Consider the following 22139-nt stretch of genomic DNA (forward strand, 5'->3'; position numbering starts at 1 on the left):
ATACCCCAGTGAGTGTTCCAGAGTTGTGCATGAAAGCTTGTCTGCCTAGACAGAGCCAGTGATATCAGGTAACCTCTCTTCAGCAAACAAGGAGAGAAATATGGAAAAGATGATTCAGTTTTTACCTATGGTGCCTAATTAACCTTAATTAAGGTTGTACTGAGGGATCTTGATCAGCTTGCACAAGGGATATCTGCTTCCTGATTGTTTTTAGCTTTGAGAAAGCTCTCCTTTGAGAAAGGAAGATTTCTTACCACAAAGAAAAATGTCCTTATTAAATACATACGCTCATGTTCCAATCTAAATTTAAGAGATGGTACAGATAAAACATCCATGTTTTTAGTGTTCCCCCCTGAGTCAAATGTTTTTTAAATAAAAGCACTAGAATTACAGTAAAGATACTCTAGTCTTCATAATTAAATTAAGAAAAAAAAAAACCCTAAACATTTCACGATTTGGGTATATGTTCCCTGAAACAGCACTAAAGTTACTAATTATTGTAATCACTGATTTTAAGCTTACTAACCTGATGTCTCTAAAAATTAATCAACCTTGGCAGCCACACAACTTACTGCAAATTTGTCCTCTTCCACTATGGGTCATCATCTCAAGTTTCACAGTTATAGACACCATTGCTGTATTATGCACATTCGTGACTTTATTACACACTGGGTGGCAGTGTGGAAGGCTTTTTGTTCAAAATGCCCTTTATGGGAATAACAATAAAAAATTGCAAAGTTAAAATAAGAAAAAAATTATTTTAATTTAACACATTAGATTATAAATAGTAGAATACTTAGAAGGGCGAGGGGTGTCTCCCTGCTTCTTGTTAGAATGATACTACTTGATAAAAGACCCTGTTTTAAGTAGATTATAACTTCAGTGCTGCCTGGTCTAAAATTTTTCATGTTACATATCTGTCTTAGAATTTTCTTTTTTATGGAAAATTTCAGCTGATGTAATTTAGCTATTTCTGAGAATGCAGCAGAGACAAGAACAGTATTCTGCCGTGTCAACAGATTAACATGACTTCTTGTTTTGAAATCTGTAGTACATCTGTGTTTTGCAGCAGAAAATAAAATTTGGAAGTAAACTGGCTGTGTCTGGGATTAAATGAGAAAAGGGAGACTTAGATATTATTGTGGACAATGATGGACAGACTCAAAAGCAGAGTGCCTCCACAAAAAGGGACAATTGATCCATTCATGTCCTTCATTTGATATATGGAAGTCCTAGACTTCATGGTCAAGACAGTTGAAATTTGCCCTGAAGGTTTGTTTTGTTTTGTTTTTTCCTTGCCCTTGTCATAGAATTCCTGCATTATTATAAGTAATAAGAAAAATTTTGTAAGTCTTGCTTCTCAATCCTCTCACTAATGCTGTTTCTTCAGTTTGGGGCAGTGCAGTGGGGAAATGTAAGTTGAGACTCAGCCTTATAGAAGGTCGAGAGATTCAGTTACAGCTACAGCTGATGGCTTTGGGAAACATGTCATGGATATACACATTTCTATGTATTTTTCAAAGTCCTGAGGCAGATATTCAACAAGAGAAAATTCAGGCCAGACACTGCAAACAGGGGGCCCTTCAAATCAGTGGATTTTTAGGGCCTTAAATCTTTCTCTGCCTCAGTTCTTTACTTGAAAATTTGCGAAGAGCATCTTTCTTCCCAGAGGGTATTGTGAAGATAAACTCATCATTTATCTGTGAAACATCCTGGCTAGTCCAGTGAAATACACATGGAAACTCACATTTTCTTTCCCAGAAGGTTTTGAATAGTATGTAAAGCCTAAACACAATAAAGAAAAAATTATACTGATTGATGCTGTTTGTGAATGAACAGTGTCCATTTTGCATCACTGAACACCTCAGTGTTCTGCATAAAAGCAGCAGATATAATGATAGATCCTTGTACACCAGGCAGGAAAATTTTGCTACACACAAAAAATAACACTGGCATTTCTTAAATTCTTTGTATTTCCCTAGTGCAGTTATCTGTTGCACCCAAAAAGCTATTTAACAGAGCACATATTAACTTGCAGATAATAACATTTGCTATATTATGTTGAGGCAAAGAGTTTATGTTTTGAATGTTTTCAAAATATAAAAAACAGGCAGAAAGACACTGACGTCATCCCTGAGTTAATGAAGCAACTTCCCCCCTTAGACGTCTGATAGCATATTTATCTATTATGCGATTATATATTTTCTTCTGAAGCATCTAGTATTGACAATTGTTGGAGACAGGATATTTGACTAAATGGATCATTAGTCTGATCATTTCCCCAGGTTTCTATGTGAACTGAGGATGCTATAGCATCTGAGCCTGACAAGCACATATGGAGGCAGCTGAAATGGAGTGAGGGCTTAGATCACAGCTGCATCTCACAGACAAACAATGAGACAATGCTGCATGTAAGTAGAGATGCTAAAAGCAGTCTCTGTTCTATAACAAATATATAGGAAAGATTAATGTAAAATCTTGACATGGTACTTTTGCCTTCCCCTATAATGACATCAATAAACATCTTCAATATTGATTTTTGTTTATTATTAAAATGGCCTAATACAAATACAGACATTAAGCCAGATAAATGCAGAGATCAGTATAACTGCAGCCAAGAGCATTTAGACCAGAAATACTACCAATTACTACCAAGACTGGCAAGCCTGACTAAACAGAACTCCACATAGAATTCTGAATGCAGGGCTTTAGAAGCAGGATGATCCCTGATCTCCACTTAGTATGATACCCTACAAAAACTTCCTCAGGCCTTCTAGCTGAGCCTGTACCACTCAATATCCCTTCTTCCTTCGAAATGTCAGCACAATCCCTGTTGAAATTGTGCCTGGGACACAGAAATGACCTTTCATTCTGAAACAGGACAATAAAAGACTTTTTTCAAATACTTGCAGATGAGGTGCTCTCAGTTTTGTGAAGGTTGCACAGTTCCTTCCAAACACCATTGTCTAATGTATGTTTCTTGTTATATTTCAGAAATTACCTCAGCAATGCCAAAAAAGATTTCTGGACTTACTTGTTCAGATTTAATCAGGCTCTGTCAGTGAAACTAAATCTTGCGAAGGTGAGACTGTTTTACCACACAATAGATAGAGAATCAAGCTAAAATATTCTATACACTTAAATATAAAAAATAAACTGAAAATGTAGACTCGGAAATAAAAACAAAATAGCTTTATTTCTAAGAATAAACAGTACCTTTCTCCTGTCATATAAGGAATGGTTATCCAATATCATCTTCCTTTCGTGAGTAGCATACCTCCGCAAATCACGTCCAAATTGCTGTAAAAGATATAGCAAATACCAGCAATTCTGACAAACCAAAATTGTTATCCTTTGTATAAGAGTTCCAACACCAAACCAAATAATAAACTAACATGTAAAAATTACCTCTATTAAAAGACTACAGCCTGAAAAAAATTGATCATTTGAAAGGACAATATTTTGATAGGCAATGGTCCATCATTTCCGTTGGTTAGTCCAAGAATAGTTGGGCACTGTGCGACAAAGTAAGCCTGTGATGGGCTCCCACACTCTGTAGGTGAATTATCTCAACAGGGAGTAGGAGATGAGTGAGGCAGAGAAAGATGGAGTCATTGCCTACTCAACCAAAGGGCCTCACAAAGTGCATTTTTAGTGTAGACACCCACCTACGGAGCTGAGAGAAGGGCTTTTAAGTAGCCAAATGCTTCCAGGATAAGAAGGACCCCAAAGTCTGCAGAACTTATCCAGGGTCCAAATAAATACATTTTATTATCTCAAAAAAGAAAAGTGACTGAAGTAACTCATCAGCTCAGCAGGAGAACACATCAATTGCAACATTTTGCCTAGTCTATAACATCCTGCTTCCAATTAACCTGAGTAGAACAGAGTGGCAATGCACCTGTACTGCTTCTAGCACATCAAAAAGAGTGTTCAGAGCAGGCTCAGCAGCTCTCCATTATACCATGTAATCACTTCCTAAGAAAATGAACATCAGAAGGCAAGCATGTAGAACAGATTAAAAAATAATTCTGTTTGGAGAGAGACTAATCATTTGAGTTTTGAGTTTGCATTTAGATAGAATTCTTTATTTTGAAAATACTGTACTATTTTATATTATACCCACTGTGTCTATTGTGAAAGTAGCTATCATTTCAAGTTTTCTTCAATTAGTAAAATATCAAACAAAACATATTTTATTCTAGTTCAAAACTAATGTGTAAATTCTAAAATTTTCCAATATTTTACAATTTAAAACACTCAAAATACAACTGAAACAAAACATTTTATCTAATCCAAAAAGAAACATGTAAAATTGTTTTCAATTTCCTACAAAACAAATTAAGTTCCAATTCAGAACATCTCTTCCTCAAATGTTTAATTTCCTGTAAAATTCTGTGACACTTTCCTAATCATCTCTCTACTCAGTAACCATTTAAATTGCTTGTTAACACTAGCATGATGTAAAAAGACAACACAACTGACTGAAAATCTAGCTCTTCAGTCCATGACCCTAAATACTAAGCTTCAAGGAAAATAGATGTTAACTCCTCTAGAGAGATATCCATAAATGTCAGTGATGAGTTCATCAACTCCAACCTACGATCACAGGTTGATGACAGCATGAAATGTGACATGTGGAGAGAAGGAACATTTTTTAAATATCCATGAACTCTGAATGGTCCAGCAACAGCAAAAATAGGTTAGAAATGCTGAGAAAACACCGACTGTTGTGGTTACTTACCCTGGAGCCTGTCCAGCCTAAAAGAGCATACGCATATTGCTCAAAGGGGGTTATGACCAGGTCCACACGGATTGCCTTCCAGTCTTTGACTTCTGCCATATCAAATTTTTTTGACATGTTGTAACTGCTGTTGTCTACTCTTGGCTGATACAATTTTAAAATTGCAAAACACTTCTGAAAATGATCCATGGCGTCAACTTTTCTGCTTGGTAGCTGTTCCTTTACAAATGTTGATTCAATGATATCACAATATAGAAGTAAGCCCTAAAGAGAAGACATTGCTCACATTGAATTGCTGGACTGGTTTTACTGTAATTCCAGAGTTTCTTGGCAGTTGTCTTAAAAATTCATGGAAAATGCAGTTTCAGTAAACACAGAACTGTGCCCGGCCAAATCTGGGCTAAGCAGAGACATGAAACAGCTGTGGCTTTTTGAAAAATATTAGCAGACCCTTTGAGGGAAATGTGCAGTGGTAGTCATCTGATAGTGGCTATGTCCTGCCCTGTACTAAGGAGACAATATTTGCAATTCTTCCCCTCCATCCTTTCCTCCTAAGCCTTTTATAGTTATGTCAACAGAAACTTCTGTGTAGGGATTGATGCTTTCCCACATGGCAGACATCTAGAAAAACAGATTAGTCCGAAGCACAGTCTTGCTGACAGATGCCGAACAGAGCATTTGGACTGTGTCTGTTGTGTGAGATTTCCTTGTGACAAGGTCTGGAGTCTCCAGAGAGATGGAAGGGCCCTGCCCATGCCTTCTGTTTGAAGGGAGTGCACCAAAAAAATGTAGATCCTCAAGAAACAGGTTTTATTAAAATAAAAACAAGATTTTCTTTTTATAATAAAGAACATTCAGAGTAAGAAAAATTGAAGTAATGGAGCATTGTAAATTAATTCCTTCTAATCCAGCACAGTAGGAAGGGTTGGGTGGAAAGAGGTCGTGCTTTCTTCCAGCCTTGCTCTGTAGCCAGCAACCTTTCAATGGCTCCTGGGGTTGCAGCGAACTCTGCACTATCCCTTCTAGGCCCTTAGGAAAAGCATCTTTCTGTCATTCCTCTGGCCTGTCTCTGTGCCTGTTCTTTGCATTTCTAGGCAGCTTCCAAGGCTACTGATTTCCTGGACAGCTCAGATTTACCCTGCACTCCCAAAGCTTCTTACAGCTCTGCATGTTCAGCTGCCCTCAGGTAAAGCGCAATCTCGCCTCACCAGCCAGAAAACCTCTCATCACCCGAAGCACAGCACCTGGGACAAGACAAGGAGCAGCCTCCCTCTCTCTGCTGCCCGGCACATCCTTTTTAAAGAATACACAATCAAATACACAATAGCAAAGAAATAAAGCAGATACTTTCCATCACACTGCTTCCTTCCTCATCCTTGAGTCTTCAGAATAGAAATGGAGCTTGATACATAATAATACGACAATGCTCAGTGTCACTGAAGCCATCTCTAGCAGAAGGGCTCAGCTGGCAAAAAGATTCCGCTTTCTGAGATTGGTTCCACATGACAAAAACACTTAGATGTGTGCCTAAGTCCTGGTACACTCACCCTTAATTTAGCTTTTATAGAGTCATAAAATATAGAAGACCACTGTGACTGCCTCATCTGAGCTCCTGATTTCACAGAAAGTAGAGACTTCTGAGAATTGCCTTTGCAAAAGAAATTTAACTTTGTTACAAAGGTTAGCAACAACAGTGCATAAATCACTTTCTTCATAGTCTATCAGGTGTTTAATTGTTATTACTAGAAGGAAAACTACTAAGCTGAACTTACTAACTTCATGTTCTGACTAAATAAGCTCATTAGTTTTCATCTTCAAGATCAACAAGCCTACAACTGTCACATGTCTTTTCATATCTCCTTTTACATTTCTTTAAACCTACACATCGATCAAACCCACTTCTCAGATTTCTCACTGATGAGATGAATAGACTCAGTTTCTTAAAATTTCCATCATCAGGATTTCTTTAGGTCCTTGAATCAATTTTTTGTCTCTCCTTTTCAAGTGCCTCGAATGTTTACACATTCTCCTTCCTCTGGACTAGGAATTCTTATACTAGTCTCACCATAAAAAAAGCATGATCAAGAATGCCTCCTGACTTTTAGTTAACACATCCCTTAATATATGGTAAAGAACCATATTAGTTTTGTGTTGTGTTTTTTTTTTAAATTGCAATACTGAGCTAAGCATGTATAGAAGTGGTTTTATTTGATGGCTGTCGATGGTTAACTACAATGGTCTCCAGGTCAGATCTCTTACGAACACAGGGGACAATGAACTGATTTTTGGAAGAATATCTCCATATTAAACACCAGGTTTTGATTATTTCTTTTATATAGTGCAAGTGTGGTAACTTTACATGATAATATGTTCAATACCTTGGAGAATACTTTACAACAATAAATTACTTTTATTGCTCAGAGCTATAATTCTGGCCAAAAAAAAGCATAACAAAAACACTTAACAAGTTTTGATTTCCATGAAGAGACACTGATAGGTATTATTATATTTTCAGCCTCCAGGTTTTTGTTGATGATAGTTCCAAATTAACAATCCCATTATTTTACTGGGAATCAGTCACAGGTTGTTTATGGATCACTGGGCCAACTTTTTTAATGATAACTCTTTGACTTGCATTGACGTTCTTTCACTTCTTTGGATTTTTTTCCTGATTTTCAAGATTTATTATAAACTAATATGAGAAAACTCCTTATGTAGCTCTTTCTCTTGAATTACTAGTTTCCAAGTCTGCTGATTTGAAAATGCTTAATTTTAGCAGGTATTCTCTCACATCTATCTTTAAAACAGATAGTAATTTTTTCTTAATTTTACCCCAACGTCACAAGGCACTGATGCCTGCTATTTCCAAATATAGACTCAAAACAGCTGTTGAATGTTAACACATAACTGCTTATTATCTCTCTCTTTTTGATGAAACTGTGCCTGCCTTCAGGTTAATTTTGTTGCTTTTAATGCTAAAAAAAGCTTTTAATCTCATTGATCATTGACCATTAATTGATGACTTCAAGCTTTGATTAAGCACTGACATTCTTCCCATTCTCTATAAAAATCTTCTAGCTACTTCATCAGCACTTTCTCATCTTTTGCTTCATTTTCCTTTTTGGTCTTTGAGATTTGAGGCATTACAGAGCATGTCCCGGAATGAATCTAAATAATTTATGTCCCTAGGCAGAATCCTAACTAGATTAAGTTTTGGTAAAGTCTTATTTTACAGTTCCAACTACATTAAGTTTTGGTAAAGTCTTATTTTACAGTTCCAAGTAACTACATTTCCAGTACCTGTATGGTGTTTGTAGACGGTGTGCTCGGATCACCAATTTTGCACATTTGCCACCATCTATATAAGTGTTTGTGTCCTCTTTGTTCAAGTGAAGTTGAAATCTCCTCAGTTTTGGTGCAAGAAATCAGGAATTAAATCCCATCTTTAGGTGGACTACAAAAGGAATGGAATTCCTACTGTAGATAGGAAGTCTTAGAAGGAGTTTTGTTTCTGATCACTTGAGAAATCCAGCAAGATATCACAGCCTGCAGTGGTTTCTCTCTCTAGGGGCAAGCAGACAAGCACCTAGAGACTGTTTTGTCTCAGTGAGATCTGGGGACAGTCACACATGGCCACTAGTACCCCATACTTGGATTTTTAGCCTGTAAGCTCTTGAGGAGATATGATTATGTATTACCTGTGTATCTGTAATAGATAAAATGGCCTTGACATAAAATGCTCAGGCCTTTTAAGACGTTCATTTTTAACTTTTAGTCATACATTGTAATCACTGCTTCATCAGTATTTTCATTCTAATGCTTAGCTGTGTTATCACCTTACAGATGATCTCTTCTGCATCAACTTTACTTAGTTTTCAGTCATTTTTTCCAGCTTGCTATTCATTACAGGAATATATAGTAGTAAATGAAACAGGGTAAATTTAACGTGTCAGTTTTTGCTGCATTGCCCGTATTAAAAATGAAGAAATTCTCTTTACCTAAAGTCATCCTGGATACCACACTTACTAAAGGTCCTCCCTTTGAGATCTCTCAGTTGCTTGAAGAGTACAAATTCTGCCTGTTAAACCACAGCATTTAGAGATGGATCTCTTCTCTCTTTTGTTTCCCTCATCCTATTTTCATACTTACGAACTTCAAGGGAACACTCCTTGGGGTCCCTGAGATTTAACAACAAGCAATCAAGAAGAAGTTACACCAAATCAGTATTGGAGCCTTCCTACTGCTGTTTTCCCTTGCTGACTAGGCCATGTCTTCTACCTGAATACATTTTAAGTATTTGCAGATGGCCACAGTTAGCAAGTGTGACTAGGAAGATGTTTTAGGACTACCTCTCTCTGGGTTACTCTGTAGCGTTTTTTCATAGTTTGTTGGCTGGGCAATTTCTAAAGCTAATAGGAAGAGCATGAGAGGATGTAGACCACTGTAAATATCTGCTTCAACTTTAAAAAAATGCAATTAGGCAACAATTACACAAGTGCTGAATTCAACAAGCAATTGACACCTGATTCAAAGTCAGGATATTGCCTTTAAATAGGAGCCAAAGCTTAGGTCATATCCATTGGGATAATGTTTCCAATTAACCTAATTTGATTAGGCACTGGACATCACCATCACCCCATAAAGTAAAGCTGAAATGGCACTTCTGTACATTTTGGAAAAGTATTGCCTGAAAGGGCAGTCAGCTATGAAGATTGTGTGAAGCTCTGGCTACTACTAGGTGCAAAAGAGCAGCCTTCTCATTACTCTGTGCCAGGGAATCTGCAGTTCTTTGCAAATTTCAGCTTGATCTATACACCATAAAGTGCTGTAGACTTTGTTTACACAATCGTTTTAAAATGTGGGCATTTTCATTTCACAAATTTACAACATCATCAAAACCAAATGTATGTTTTTAGGGCAGTTATGTTAATATCCACAACAATTTTCCCTTTTAAGAATGATTATACACTTTTACTTAAATAGACTGGGTGCTGGCACATCAATAGCATTGATATTGGAGTAAATCCATGATCAAACTGAGGAAAAGTGTGAATTTCTAGAAAAATATGAAATCAACAGCTGAAAAATCAATCCAAATATGGTCATTAGCATTCTTTGTCATTTTTAATTAAATGAAATCCTATCCTATTTTTAATGCTACAAGCTGTCATTATTCAATTGTTGGTAGCTGGATTAATTCTGTTAAAGCTAAGTAGGACCATTTTATACCGACTGAAGATGTAAACCAGTATGTTTTTCTGAAATGTATATATGTTGTTGCTCTTAATTTCCTTCTGAGATGGTTTAATAAAGTGAAACTGGATTTTTTTCAGTGAAATACCTATAGCTAATCCAAAATAGGATCTAGGCATGTTAGTTGAGAAAAATCAATACCTAGGTGAGGCACATGGAATTCTATAAAGTGGAACAGCTCAAAGAACTTATGCCTGGGAGCAGTCAGACCTGTTAGGGTGAGGAATCATTAGCAAATGGCATCAAAGGTTTGATCAGCAATACAAAGCTTTGCAGCTGCTGCATAACCATGCAGCTGCCTTGGCCCCTTTTTCATCTTGAAGTTCCCTGTACATCAGAATGGTCTAATTCTGGGCATGTCCTGAACAGCCTGGTTTTAACAGCAATGGACAGACCAGCACTGGAATCCAGGAATGAAGATGTTTCTCTCTCTCTATGCCATGAGCACTTGCAGTGGTGAGCAAGATAAACTGATAGATAGATAGGGACATATACATACATACTTACCCACATACAGATATACAACACACACCAGAAGGATCAGATGTCATAAGAAATGCCACTGCTGCCTGGATCTTCACATGAAACATAGCAGGAAATGGAATGCTTCTGCCCATTTTATGCAATAACCTCATAAGCAGGACAATCAGATTCAGCCCCATCCTCTGCCTAAAGCGATTTAAGCCAAGTTCTCTCATGTCCAGTGCTCTAACCACCATGCAATAGCCTGTTTTAGGTAAGAACGTCCTCAGCTCCTGCTGAAGCAGAGCCAGAATGCAACAAAAATTCATAATGCATTGAGTCAAAAGGTGAGACAATATCTGTTCACAAAGGAGGTCTGCATCCTTATGGGCAGAGCGTTCATCTGAAAAAAATAAGCTCTTTGTTCTGGCCTTTTAACCGTTTCTGTATCTTAGAAACAGGTTTTATTGCTGCTAAAATCCAGCTGTCACTCAATAATGAATGTGCTGCTGTTCTGTGAACCCTGTTTACAAAAAAATATTTCCAGCAATGAAAAAGTGAGACTGGTTACTTGCTCCTCACCATCCACCTTAATGGGACATCAAGGCTTTCCCTTCCTGACCTATTCACTTCAGCAAGGGTGAATAATAGATTGTAAAACAGACCAGTAATATACTAAAATAAGTAAGCACAGGCAGGCATCTACATTCTTCATTTTCCTAAAAGTCAAAAGAAAAATGCAACATTATACTTACCTGAATACAAAGGGAAAAAATGAAGAGTGCAGGAATGTCTGTAGCAATGGTATCTCTTCCTTTGTTGAAAGTACATATGTAACTGTGCTAAATATAGCTATATAGGTTTTAAGCAAAAAATGAGAATGTCTTTACACAGTATGTGAATGAAGCTGCATCGACACAGATGGCTCGGCCTATTTGGCCATGGACTACCAAACTCTAATGCCCAGAAGTAATTTCTTACTTTCTTTATGAAGCTTTTTGGAACCATTAAAACCATAACCTGCATTGCAGCTGCATCAAAGAGCATGATGGTGTTGATTTAACCACTTAAGTTTTCAACATCTTTCAATGGAAGGATCTTGTTACGTTAAACTTTTCAGCTAAGAAAAAGGCCCCTTAAACTATTTCAATAAGGCTGAGGTCCATAGTTTAGAAGTTAAACATTGCAGAATCCTTCACCAAGAGCTGCTGAAAGGACGTCAACATCGTGACCTCAGTGATGTTCTTTGATGAATTTGAGCTTTGAAGCAATAGCACAAAAGTGGAAAGCTGTGAAGCAGACGACAGATAGACTGTCAAAAAGTATAAAAGTGCTTTAGGTTTGGGTTTTTTTTGTGTCGTGTCCTCCCCCTTAGAAAGCAAAGGTAATAAAAAGGCAATAGGAGTGTAATTCCTCTCCTTTTTTGCATTTTGATTTTGCTGGCAGCTTATTATTTAGTAGCACCAGTAAAAGCCTGTCTATTACAACTGCCACAGTAGAGAGGCAGTATAGCTAGTAGAACAAGCCATAAAAATTCTGGAGGACAAGTAGAACACAGAAAATATTTGCCCATAGCTTTAATCCCTAGCTTCTTTGGGTTTGGTTTTTACAGCCATTGTGCATCTCCCCTTCTGACATTTTCTCCATGCTGGGATTCCTAGAGGAATCCTAATCTTTTCATCAAACCCTTGGCCACCCTTGACCTCCCATACTCTCCCTGTACTCACTTCTGCCAAATTTTATCCTTAAAAAAAAAAATAAAATAAGCAAGAACAATTTATTTTCTATTTCTTTCCTTTCAATTCCATTTAATGAAAGCAGCTCAGAATGACCTGAAAAGCTTCAGCAGTTGCCAGACTTCTCAGATCACAGCCATTGTTCTCATTAATGTAAGTAAGTAAGTGGAGTGTGATAGAATGGGAGAAGGAATGAAAGGCTGCACTTGGGGCAGGCTCTCGCCTCAGCCTGTCATTGCTTTTCCTTTCTGCTGTGTGATAATAAACATGATTTTTGGAGGACGCACACATGGCTTCCTAGTGGTTCCGGTCTGCTTAAGAAGGTAACAGGACAGCTTCCAAGAAGAAATGCAACTTTTCCAGAATAAAGGGAGTAGAATGTTTGAGAAAGAAACTTTACATAAATAATAAAAAGATAAAAATAGAGTAGCTCCTCAGGACTCATTAATTGCCACAGCTTCATTGTTTTTCATTGGAGTATGATAAATTATACCTGCTAGCAATCTACTTCAATACATACACTTTCCATACAGAATTAGGATGGAAATCACAGAAATCTAAATATTAATAATAATCTGTTAACTTTTCAAAGACCAAAAGCCAACTGAAGGAAAAGGAATTCAGCTAAGGATGTACTTTACCAGGAAAAAAATTCTGAAGCCCTTCCATTAAAGCCAACTGAAAAGTTTTGACCACCTCAAAACAGTTAACTTTATACAATCAGATAAGCTTTGTCTGGTTGGATGTTTTTAATCTTTCATGTGTTAACCCATTATACATTAATTAAAGTATATAGTTCAAGAATCTGTTCAAAAGCATCATCTCCAGGCTATCTGCACTGAAAGCTGACTTGACTTAGCAGTGGGGCATTTGGTGATTCACCTCAGACAGAGAATTGGCCCTTTACTTGTTAAAATGTCCTCAATTCCTTTGAACAGTACAGGTAGTAAATGTTGAAAAATATCTTAGCTGGCTAGAAAGGTAGAAGAAGAAACAAAAGCTTACTACTCCCAACATACTATATTTCTGACCTAGGAATATTTTGAGGTACCCGCACCTGTTATAATTCAGACTCTTCCAACTGTAAAGCTGCTTGAAACTGAAGAAAGCTGAATAGAAGAAAACCCAAAACCCTTAGATGAAAAATTCTTCTCTGAAATGTGTGCATTCTTCCAAACCCAGACATCATGGAAGATTATGTCAATTTTGACAATATTCCAATGGAAGCCAGGAAAAATGCTAATCTATGGGCTGAAAGGAAGCCAGAATTCCAGGCCTTTGGTACCCAAGCTTCAGACTTGCTCACCTCACACCATGAGGTCACCCAAATCCACTACACTTAAAGCTGGAGCTCCCTGAAGTAGTTTCCCTTGGAAGAACCTACTCCCATCTCAAGGAGAAATCAAGCAAATACAGTTTTGTTTCAAAGTATAAGAACACTTTTGCTGTGTCAGTCAAAACTCCACCTAGCTCAATGTCTTACCTCTGACTAGCTGCATATTCTTAGGGTAAGATATAACAGAATGTGTGTAGAGTACTTCTGATATAACCTTCAACTTTAGCATTCAGAGCTGGAGGATGCACCTACATCATCATTATTAATAACCAAATAGACCAATATCCAATTTTAAAATATTACAGTCATGTAAAAGGAGTCATGTAAAAGGAGTCAACATTCTTTAAGCACTACATAGGCTTCATTCAGTACTGTTAGAATATGTCTTTTCTGGCCAAATGTTATTGAGTTCATACCTGCTTTTTCCATAAGTCAACAACTTTATGCAGAAGTTCATCATCTTCTTTTGGTCCTGGATTGGTGATCAAAAAATCTATATCATGTCCAATCTTCTTACCCCTGGAAGCAATAAATAACAAGAAGGCTAAAAGAGTTAAGTTCCTGTTGAATTTCACACTACTTTTGAAGAGAATATTTTTGCTGCGTTATAAAAAAAGTTTGCAGCATAAAGTGATAGCAATGTTTCTTGAAACATAATCAAAATGGAATCTTCTATTTCTTTTATCGGGTTTGTCAGTGTTCTTTGTTAAGCAATAATTTAAGCTTTTTGATGTATTTTCTCTGTTGTTCAACTAGATATTGCAGATCCATTTGCTGATGTTAAATATCTCTCTGTCTTCCCCTTAAGTCCTGGAAAAGGTTTCAGTCATCTTTGGATAAAAAAAAACATAATCAAAATACAATAGTACATATTATGAATCCCGTGCAGTAACAGCAGATAAACTTGCCAGTCTGACTAATGCAGGCTTAAATATTCTTCTTTAGCTTTTGATGGACACTTTAATGAACAAAACTGTGATTAAGAATAATTTTATTGTTTCTTTTAATGGCAGACATAAAAATCCCTGAGTATTTTACATTTCTTCTCTTTTAAAATATAACAATGCTTTTTGCAGAGATTGAGCTTGATTTTTTTTCAAGAACAGTTCAGCCTTAATGCGACTAAAGCTTGTTTATTATATCCACTAAGGATTTCACAACTAAATCAATATGCACAAAGTTTAATTGTAAATCTTCTTAATGAAAAATGGTGTCATAACCTCTTGTTTCTCTTCATTTAAGTCTAAGCATTCAGCTTGCCTTTCATCCACTTACCAAATGCGTTAAACCTAAGTCAGATTAAGATGTAGCTATCATTGGAAAACAGGCAAAAGCGTGCTGTCGGAATGCTTCCCTTCAGAATTATAAAATGTTTGAGAACATTTGAAAATTTATCTTAAGAGTGCAATTCATCTGAGGATTGCAGAACCAATACAAGGTTTTCATTTTGGTCTAAATACTGCAACAGGGACTGCATACATATCTATTTATTGGCTGTAACCAGGCCAGCCTAAGGAGAAAGGAGCAGAGGAGATATTTCTGCAACTAGGTGCAGTATGCAAGAGGCAGAGTAAGCACCCAAAATGTGGAGTAGTGGCACTTAAGTGTAAAACTCCAAATCTTTTTCTTGTGTTCAGGGGAAGAGTCTCTTCTTGCTGATGTTCACAAGGGTACACAATATTATAGCTGAGGTGGGTTTCAGTTCAACATTGTGTCCAGTATTCAGAGAACTTGTGAACTGTTATACAAGCAGTGAAAATGGGAACTGTACAAAACAAAAGATTTGCTTTTTTGTATTTCATGAAATAGTTTGTTCTTTTAAAATAGCGCATAAAACCAAATTTTATTTCTTAAACTTGGAAATTTGTAGGAATAGAATTGATTGGCAGACATGTCAACTCCCATTTGCATGACAGGAAATCATCTAACTGATGGATAGTTGAACAGCATTAGCAGCAAGATGTAAGGAAATGAAAATCTAGGTTTTACATTTGACAAGCAGTCTAACCCACTATAATGCAACTATTGTGCCATGTCTGCAGCAAAGTCAAAACTGCTTAAACAGGTGGAAATGATTTCAAAAGAAGTTTCAAACAAAGCATCAGTCTAGGCTTAGAAACCGAACAGCAATTCAAACTCAAGAAGTTAAAAAACATTTAGTATTCCATGTAACACTTTCCGAGTTATTTTGTAGGATGACATTCATTATCTCTTAAATTACCATAATAATCCAAAGCTCTTACATAACACTTTTTACTTACATGTCTCAAAATGTTTTTTGAAAGGGAAGGAATTTACTATTCCTATCTTAGAGATCCAGAAAGTGGCATAAGAAAACTTGCCTAAAATTATATTTTAAAAAAAAATCAAAGGAAGAAATTAGAAGCCGATGGAATTGGGATCTGACTCCAGATTCTTCCTCTGGTACTTGACACATCTACAAAATCCTGCATCAATCCAGCCATAAAATCCCAAGAAATCCAAGGTGTTTCACTGGCCATCTATTTCCCAAGACAGAGAGCATTTATTGAAACACTTTTTATTTGTGAAGTTAGTGTTTAAATGTCATATAAAAGCACACAATATAAAATCATTGTTATTGTCAGAGTTATTTCAGCTTCTCTTTGAACTAATTCACATTGGATTAATTTCTGACTGAATTTGTGAGGCTGTTACTAGAACACTTAGTCTAATTTCCACTAGTACTCTTTACCAAATAACGTATTTCACCCTTGAAAAATTTATTATCTTCCTTAAAATAGAAAAACAATCTAGTAAATTAAAAAACTGTATAATATATACTGCTCATGGCTTGTAAATCATGCAAAAAGATGCAGTAAAGTGCACATAGATTCAGACCATCATTCTATTGAAGCTGAAGGAAATGTGGCCATTGATTTCAGCAGAGTAGGGCTTTTCATCTATATATTTATGTATTTATGTGTGTATACATACAAATGTACAACCATGGGTATTCATAAAATTACATAAAAGGCACATAGGATGGGATAGTACCAAGGTGCTCTGTCCCCAGCTCAGGAAGTATGTAAATACCTGTATTTGCTTATCAACAATTAACTCTATCTGCACATCAACAGTTCACTGAAGCTAAAGCCAACTGTATACCTAAAGACTAGATATGATACAGGACTTGATCATATACAAGTTAAACACCATGGTACAAGACATGTGGTCTTCAAACTGGATATGAAAACCCAGAATTCATCACCTGATTAAGTGCCTCAGAGATGAAACCTCAATCTCTTATGCATTCCTGAAGTTTTCCAAGAGGAACGCTGCAGGCTGCAGTCTTTTTCAAAACCCTTCACATTCAAGAAAGCAGGTTCCTTACACAGGTTGACTAAGCATCATTCACTTGAAATGAAAACAAACACTTTGTTTGGAAAACAAACACCAAATTGATGCTATCAGTGCCTGGATTTGTATTGCATTTGGTAGCCCAGTGATTGGTGCAGTGATTCCTTGTCTTTTTATTGCCTTATTTTTCTCAGTTAGGAATATTGGCAATGTTCCCGCTTCACAGGAGGCATCTCTTCAGTCTCCTCTCCTTCTGCCTTCCACTGGGGTACAGTTCCAGGACCAGAGTTCAGAGATAGCCTTTGGGTCCACGCCAGTGTCCACAGGTTATTTACTTACTTGTTATTAGCTATTGGATTAAAACCACTCAGCCAGGAAGGAGAACACTGTTTAATGTTTTCACAGCCAAGTTATTTGTCATCCACTGACTGTGAAATACAAAATACAGAGCCAGTGCTTGGTGCAGGGAGCAGAGTCTTGATAATTCTCCTCTCTAAATGGGCATCCTAGTCAGTACGCTATATCACACTCTCCCTGGGTCTACAAATCTCCCATTTTATGCTGCAGGGTGGCATAAATCCACCCAGGCTAGTGATTTTAGCACACTAATGGATGGTGGGAGATGTAGGGATTTGATTCTGGCAGGCCACTGTCTATGTACTCTAATCACAAGGCTTTGATATAAAATTTGAGTACTATTTAAAAAATAAAAACAGCTGCAATGACATTTTAGAAAAAATAATACACATCCTCTTAATGTGTATGAGAGTTGCTCAGAGCTTGTCCGTTTTCTAGGCCTCTGTCCTGGGTTCAGCTGGGATAGAGTTAATTTTTACAGGAACCTGGGAGGTGGGGGGCATAGCTGCGGCAGCTGACCTGAACTGGCCAAGGAGCTATTGCATACCATGTGACATCATGCTCAGTATATAAATGGGGAGCGGGCCCAGGGGAGCTCTCTCGACTTTCGGTGGGGGAAGTGGCGGACCGTCGGGTTCCGGGTGGTGAGCAGTTGCACTGTGCATCACTCTTTTTGTATATCCTTTCATTAGTACCGTTGTTGTAACTTCTCTTTTTTTGTGTTGTCCCAGTAAACTGCCCTTATCTCAGCCCTCAAGGTTCCGGTTTTTTTTCTTTTTCTCTCCTCCAATTCTCCTCCCTACCCCACCGGAGGGGGCAGGAGGAGTGAGCGAGTGGCTGGCGTGGTCCTTTGTTACCGGCTGGGCTGAAACCGCTACAGCCTCCTATGAAATGAGAGTGATAATCTGTCTAGTTTTTTGATCCCCTCTGGGCATAAGCAGGATGTGGGAAATTATTTGCTTATACCTGGAAATGCTGGGGCTGTTATGAAGCAAAAGCGTAGGTGACCCTAGGAGCAGAGCAATCAGGGTCATGACTGGGGAGTTTAGGTTTCTGAGGCTTTGAACAGGAAAAGACATGGATTCAAGTTTTGGATTTGCTATTCAGATCTGCTTACATCTTCTTTTCTTTAAATCTAAACCTGAATCCTTGTTGGGCTGGAGCTATAAGAAACCCAGCACCTTGCAGAACTGAAATTGCAGTTTAAGTTTTGTCCTAATAATTTATTCAAGCCTGAAGACTATAAAAGACAGAGCACCGTTAATTAACTCTGTTCAGTTCTTGGCTGACTAAACTTGTATAAAGCTGGTAAGCATTTCTTAGTAGTCAATTTATTACCTTTAAGGTTGTTGGAGTTTTCTTTTTTGCTGTTATTGTTTTAATATAAAATCTAGATTCCAAGTCATCAAACATAACTGTCATTATGACTAAAACTTAAACATACGAACGTATGGCAAAAGATAATCATATTGTCTTAATCTACAAGGGCAACATCTGCATGATTAGACATTTTAGAGTAGTATATGTGCAAAGTATTTTGAAATCCCAGGATATTACATAACAGCTAAGCCATATCAATGACAATTCTGATAAAGTGACTTTAGTTGAGGAAAGATAGACTGACATTCCTCTACCACTCACAAAACTTCACTAATGGAGGAGCTTAAATCACTTTTTTGCAGTGATGAGTTATGTGTCAAAACCCTGAAAACCATTAAGCAATCTTTGTGCTTATACAGAATTCAAGTGGATACGGAAGATGATACTGTATTTCCACATACGTGCTTGCATTAGGTAAAACCGTAAGCTTTTCTTAACCTTGCAAGCCCCCAAAGTGCATGAAATACAAAATGAACATCAACAGCCTGTGTTTATGAGTAACTGCATCTCCTGCTCAGGCATATTTCTAGGAAATATAAGCATCAAAGTAAAATCACAGACAGCACAACACCTTTGGATGGATCTGTCATAAAAATGATTTATTATTGCCTTTACTATTGACATTGTATTATGCATAGTAATATTACTCACTTTTCAGTGTTGCCAAAATATGCTTGGCTTTACCTGCTCACCAAGGAAAGGCATTTCTCCCTTGAAATGTTGCAGTCTAAGTCCTAGAGTTGTTCGCCACCATCTTCTCTATCAGCTCCCTTCAACTGTGAAGGCTCTTCTCCAAGAGCAGACCCTTTCTTCAGCTATGGTCAAATGTATCCAAGTCTGGCATTATTCACAGTACATACACACAGCCCTGTATTTTCCAGCTAAGCTTGCTGTACTGTAGTTTTTCTTCACTGGCTTCCTCTATCTCCAGTTTTCTTTCAGGTCTCTTTAATTTTGCCCTACAACATGATTCCTCCCTTTTTTTCACCATATGGATAATTTATTTTTAAAAATATGTTATGCTCTACTGCAGTGACATTCTTACTCTTGTCTGCTTAGCATTCAGAGACCATGGGAATGATAAGGTGGAATATACAGATCTAGGTATTTTTTTGTTTCCCTGGAATTTTTTCCTGGTTTGATTTTACAGGCTCTGTATTGGATTTTTTTTCTTATTGGGCGTCCTCACTTATTCTTTTTCACCAACAGCTTTTTAAAATGTACCCATTAGTTTTCAAGTTCCTAGAGTCATATTCTGAAAGATGTTAAGTTTTCTCTCATTTGACAATCCAACTGTTACCCTGCTGTTGAATACACCAGAACAAATAGGATAAATCCTTGGATAAAAGTCTTCTGTGAAGTCCTTCAAACCATTAAAGTGATTAACTGAATGGCCTACCTGCAGCACTAGATGATCATAAAAATTACTTCTGACTTTAAAACCCCGCACACTGTACTAGATTAGTCTTTGGTTTATTTAGGTTGTTTAGTAATGGGTCACCGTGATGTTTTGCTTTAGAGACTGCATTTTCTTGTTTTCAGAGGTTCACACTTCATTCAAAGTGGGATTATAATAGTTTTTACAAATCCTTCTCAAGCAAAACTCTGACTTCACTTCTGTGTGAAAACAGTTCTCCAGTTGAATGATTTCCCTCGGATCTGTCCTTGTCGGCTAAATAACAAATTATTTGCCTGACTTCTGATTAGAAATACAAAGTGAACTTTGTTTTGTTGGTTAGAAATTTTGGACCAGGAATCCATTTTAGTATCAGACTTTCCAGGGCAGTCTAAAATACTCTTTCTTCACAGCTGCCACATCCTGTAATTCAATTGATTCTCAACATCATCTTAGGACGGGCACTTGAGCACTCTTTTGGGGGAAGAAGGCACTTAATATTCAGAAGAAAAAGTTTTTCAATAGCTGCTCAGAAAGATCATCAGAGATGACTGGCCCACTGGCTCTGGAGACAAGCTGGCCAACTTGTATTTCTGTTTCTCAAAAAACAGATAGAAAATTTCCAAATACTTTGGTTTTTTTTCATTTTGTAACAGTCACAGCATAGTCAAGTCTCCATTTATTAAGCAAATCCTATCTATTCCTTATTCAGACAAAATTCTTGTTGGCATAATGATAGCATTCTAAGTGTTGAATGAGGCTGCATGTGTACTAAATCCTTCAGTGTTTGCACACGCATACTGAACTTCACACATGAGAACACCGCCATGCATATCAGCAGCATTAATCACTTGCATGAAGCCAAGCATATATATTTAAGAACCTGGAAGACTAACAACTAATGTGCTTATTTCCAACATCTGATCAGCTATATTAAATAATAAAGACGCATAAATTTATGTGGGGTTCTTGGAATGAAGCAAATTAATTGCATACAATTAATTACATAATAAATCTTCAAATCATACACTCATTTGACTGCCACAAAATATAACATAATGAAGTTAGGACAAATAATGGAGAACAGAAACAGATTTGACATAGATATTTCAGGCTTCTTTCTATTTGACTGAACCTTTTATTCCTGTTAAAATTGTGTGATAATATTGATTGTGGAAGAAGGCACATGAACTTTTAAACATTTGATATTGGCTAATGTTCTGAGTTAGTCTGTCTGATGAAACTGGATTTTATTTACTAAACCAGTACATTTATGATAATAGTAATATTCAGATTTGGCAGACTGAAATGGTTTTTAAAAATGTTAATGGATGTTTTAACGCATATAATTTGAAGCCTTTACATTGAACAAGAAAAAACCTATAGCTGTGAAATAGCTTCCTGAGAATGATTGCTATCGGGAAAGACAGCAAAAAAAATCAGGCCATCAGGAATTGCTATGCAACCAATATTCACCACAAAACTGGTAAGATTTTTAAACTCTCACTTTCCTCACCATTTTATTGTATAGTTGTATTTTGATACAGAAAGCAGGGAAAATCAGTAAAAGTAAACCTTAGATAGCATGTAGAGAGTATGCACAAAATACCAGAGGATATAACTCTCCCTTCCTTCCAAAGAGCTCAGATTAAAAGCAACCCAGCTGAAATTCATTTGTAGAGCAAGCTGGATACTAGCTAAAATGCTGAAAGCCGATATAAAAAGATGACGAGTCCTTTATTTGTGGAAAGAAATATGGGAATTCATTACATGTTAAATTAAGCGTCATCTTCTCTGCATTCTTCTTTTGGGAAATGCAGGGAGGACAGCTTCCAGACAGATATCCCCAAGTGATTTGAAAATATGTGAGGCCATTTGAATATTTCCTTGAATATAGATGAGCAATATGCATAAACATCTAGCAGACCAAATGCAGTTGCTGAAGTGATGATTGTGTGGCAATGGAAAAGGGATTAAATGTTGCAGAAGATTACACATAGCTAAAGGAATGGACAAATTGTGATATAGCACAATGAACTTTTGTTTAAGCAGCAAAGAGAAAGCTTGGACAAGTAGCAGAATCACTCATTTTAGATATAGCAAACAAATATTTTATAAGTACCATAAAATGCGTGTTCCTGATGGAAAACTCTAGTA

At 36.9% G+C, this 22139-nt stretch overlaps 1 protein-coding gene across 1 annotated transcript in view; it reads right to left on the reverse strand.

Annotated features, from left to right (window-relative positions):
• DNTT (DNA nucleotidylexotransferase) overlaps positions 1–22139 on the reverse strand; it is a 94912-nt gene that overhangs the window by 21502 nt on the left and 51271 nt on the right. The window contains exons 8-10 of the mRNA XM_010564904.1: positions 13972–14050; positions 4745–5008; positions 3217–3300 (exon numbers count right to left, since the gene is read on the reverse strand). Of these exons, the coding sequence (XP_010563206.1) occupies positions 3217–3300; positions 4745–5008; positions 13972–14050 (427 nt within the window). The remainder of the gene's footprint in view (positions 1–3216; positions 3301–4744; positions 5009–13971; positions 14051–22139) is intronic.

Source organism: Haliaeetus leucocephalus, unplaced genomic scaffold (genome assembly GCF_000737465.1).
Source record: "Haliaeetus leucocephalus isolate CR32 unplaced genomic scaffold, Haliaeetus_leucocephalus-4.0 Scaffold184, whole genome shotgun sequence".
In the NCBI taxonomy this organism is placed as follows: Eukaryota; Metazoa; Chordata; class Aves; order Accipitriformes; family Accipitridae; genus Haliaeetus; species Haliaeetus leucocephalus.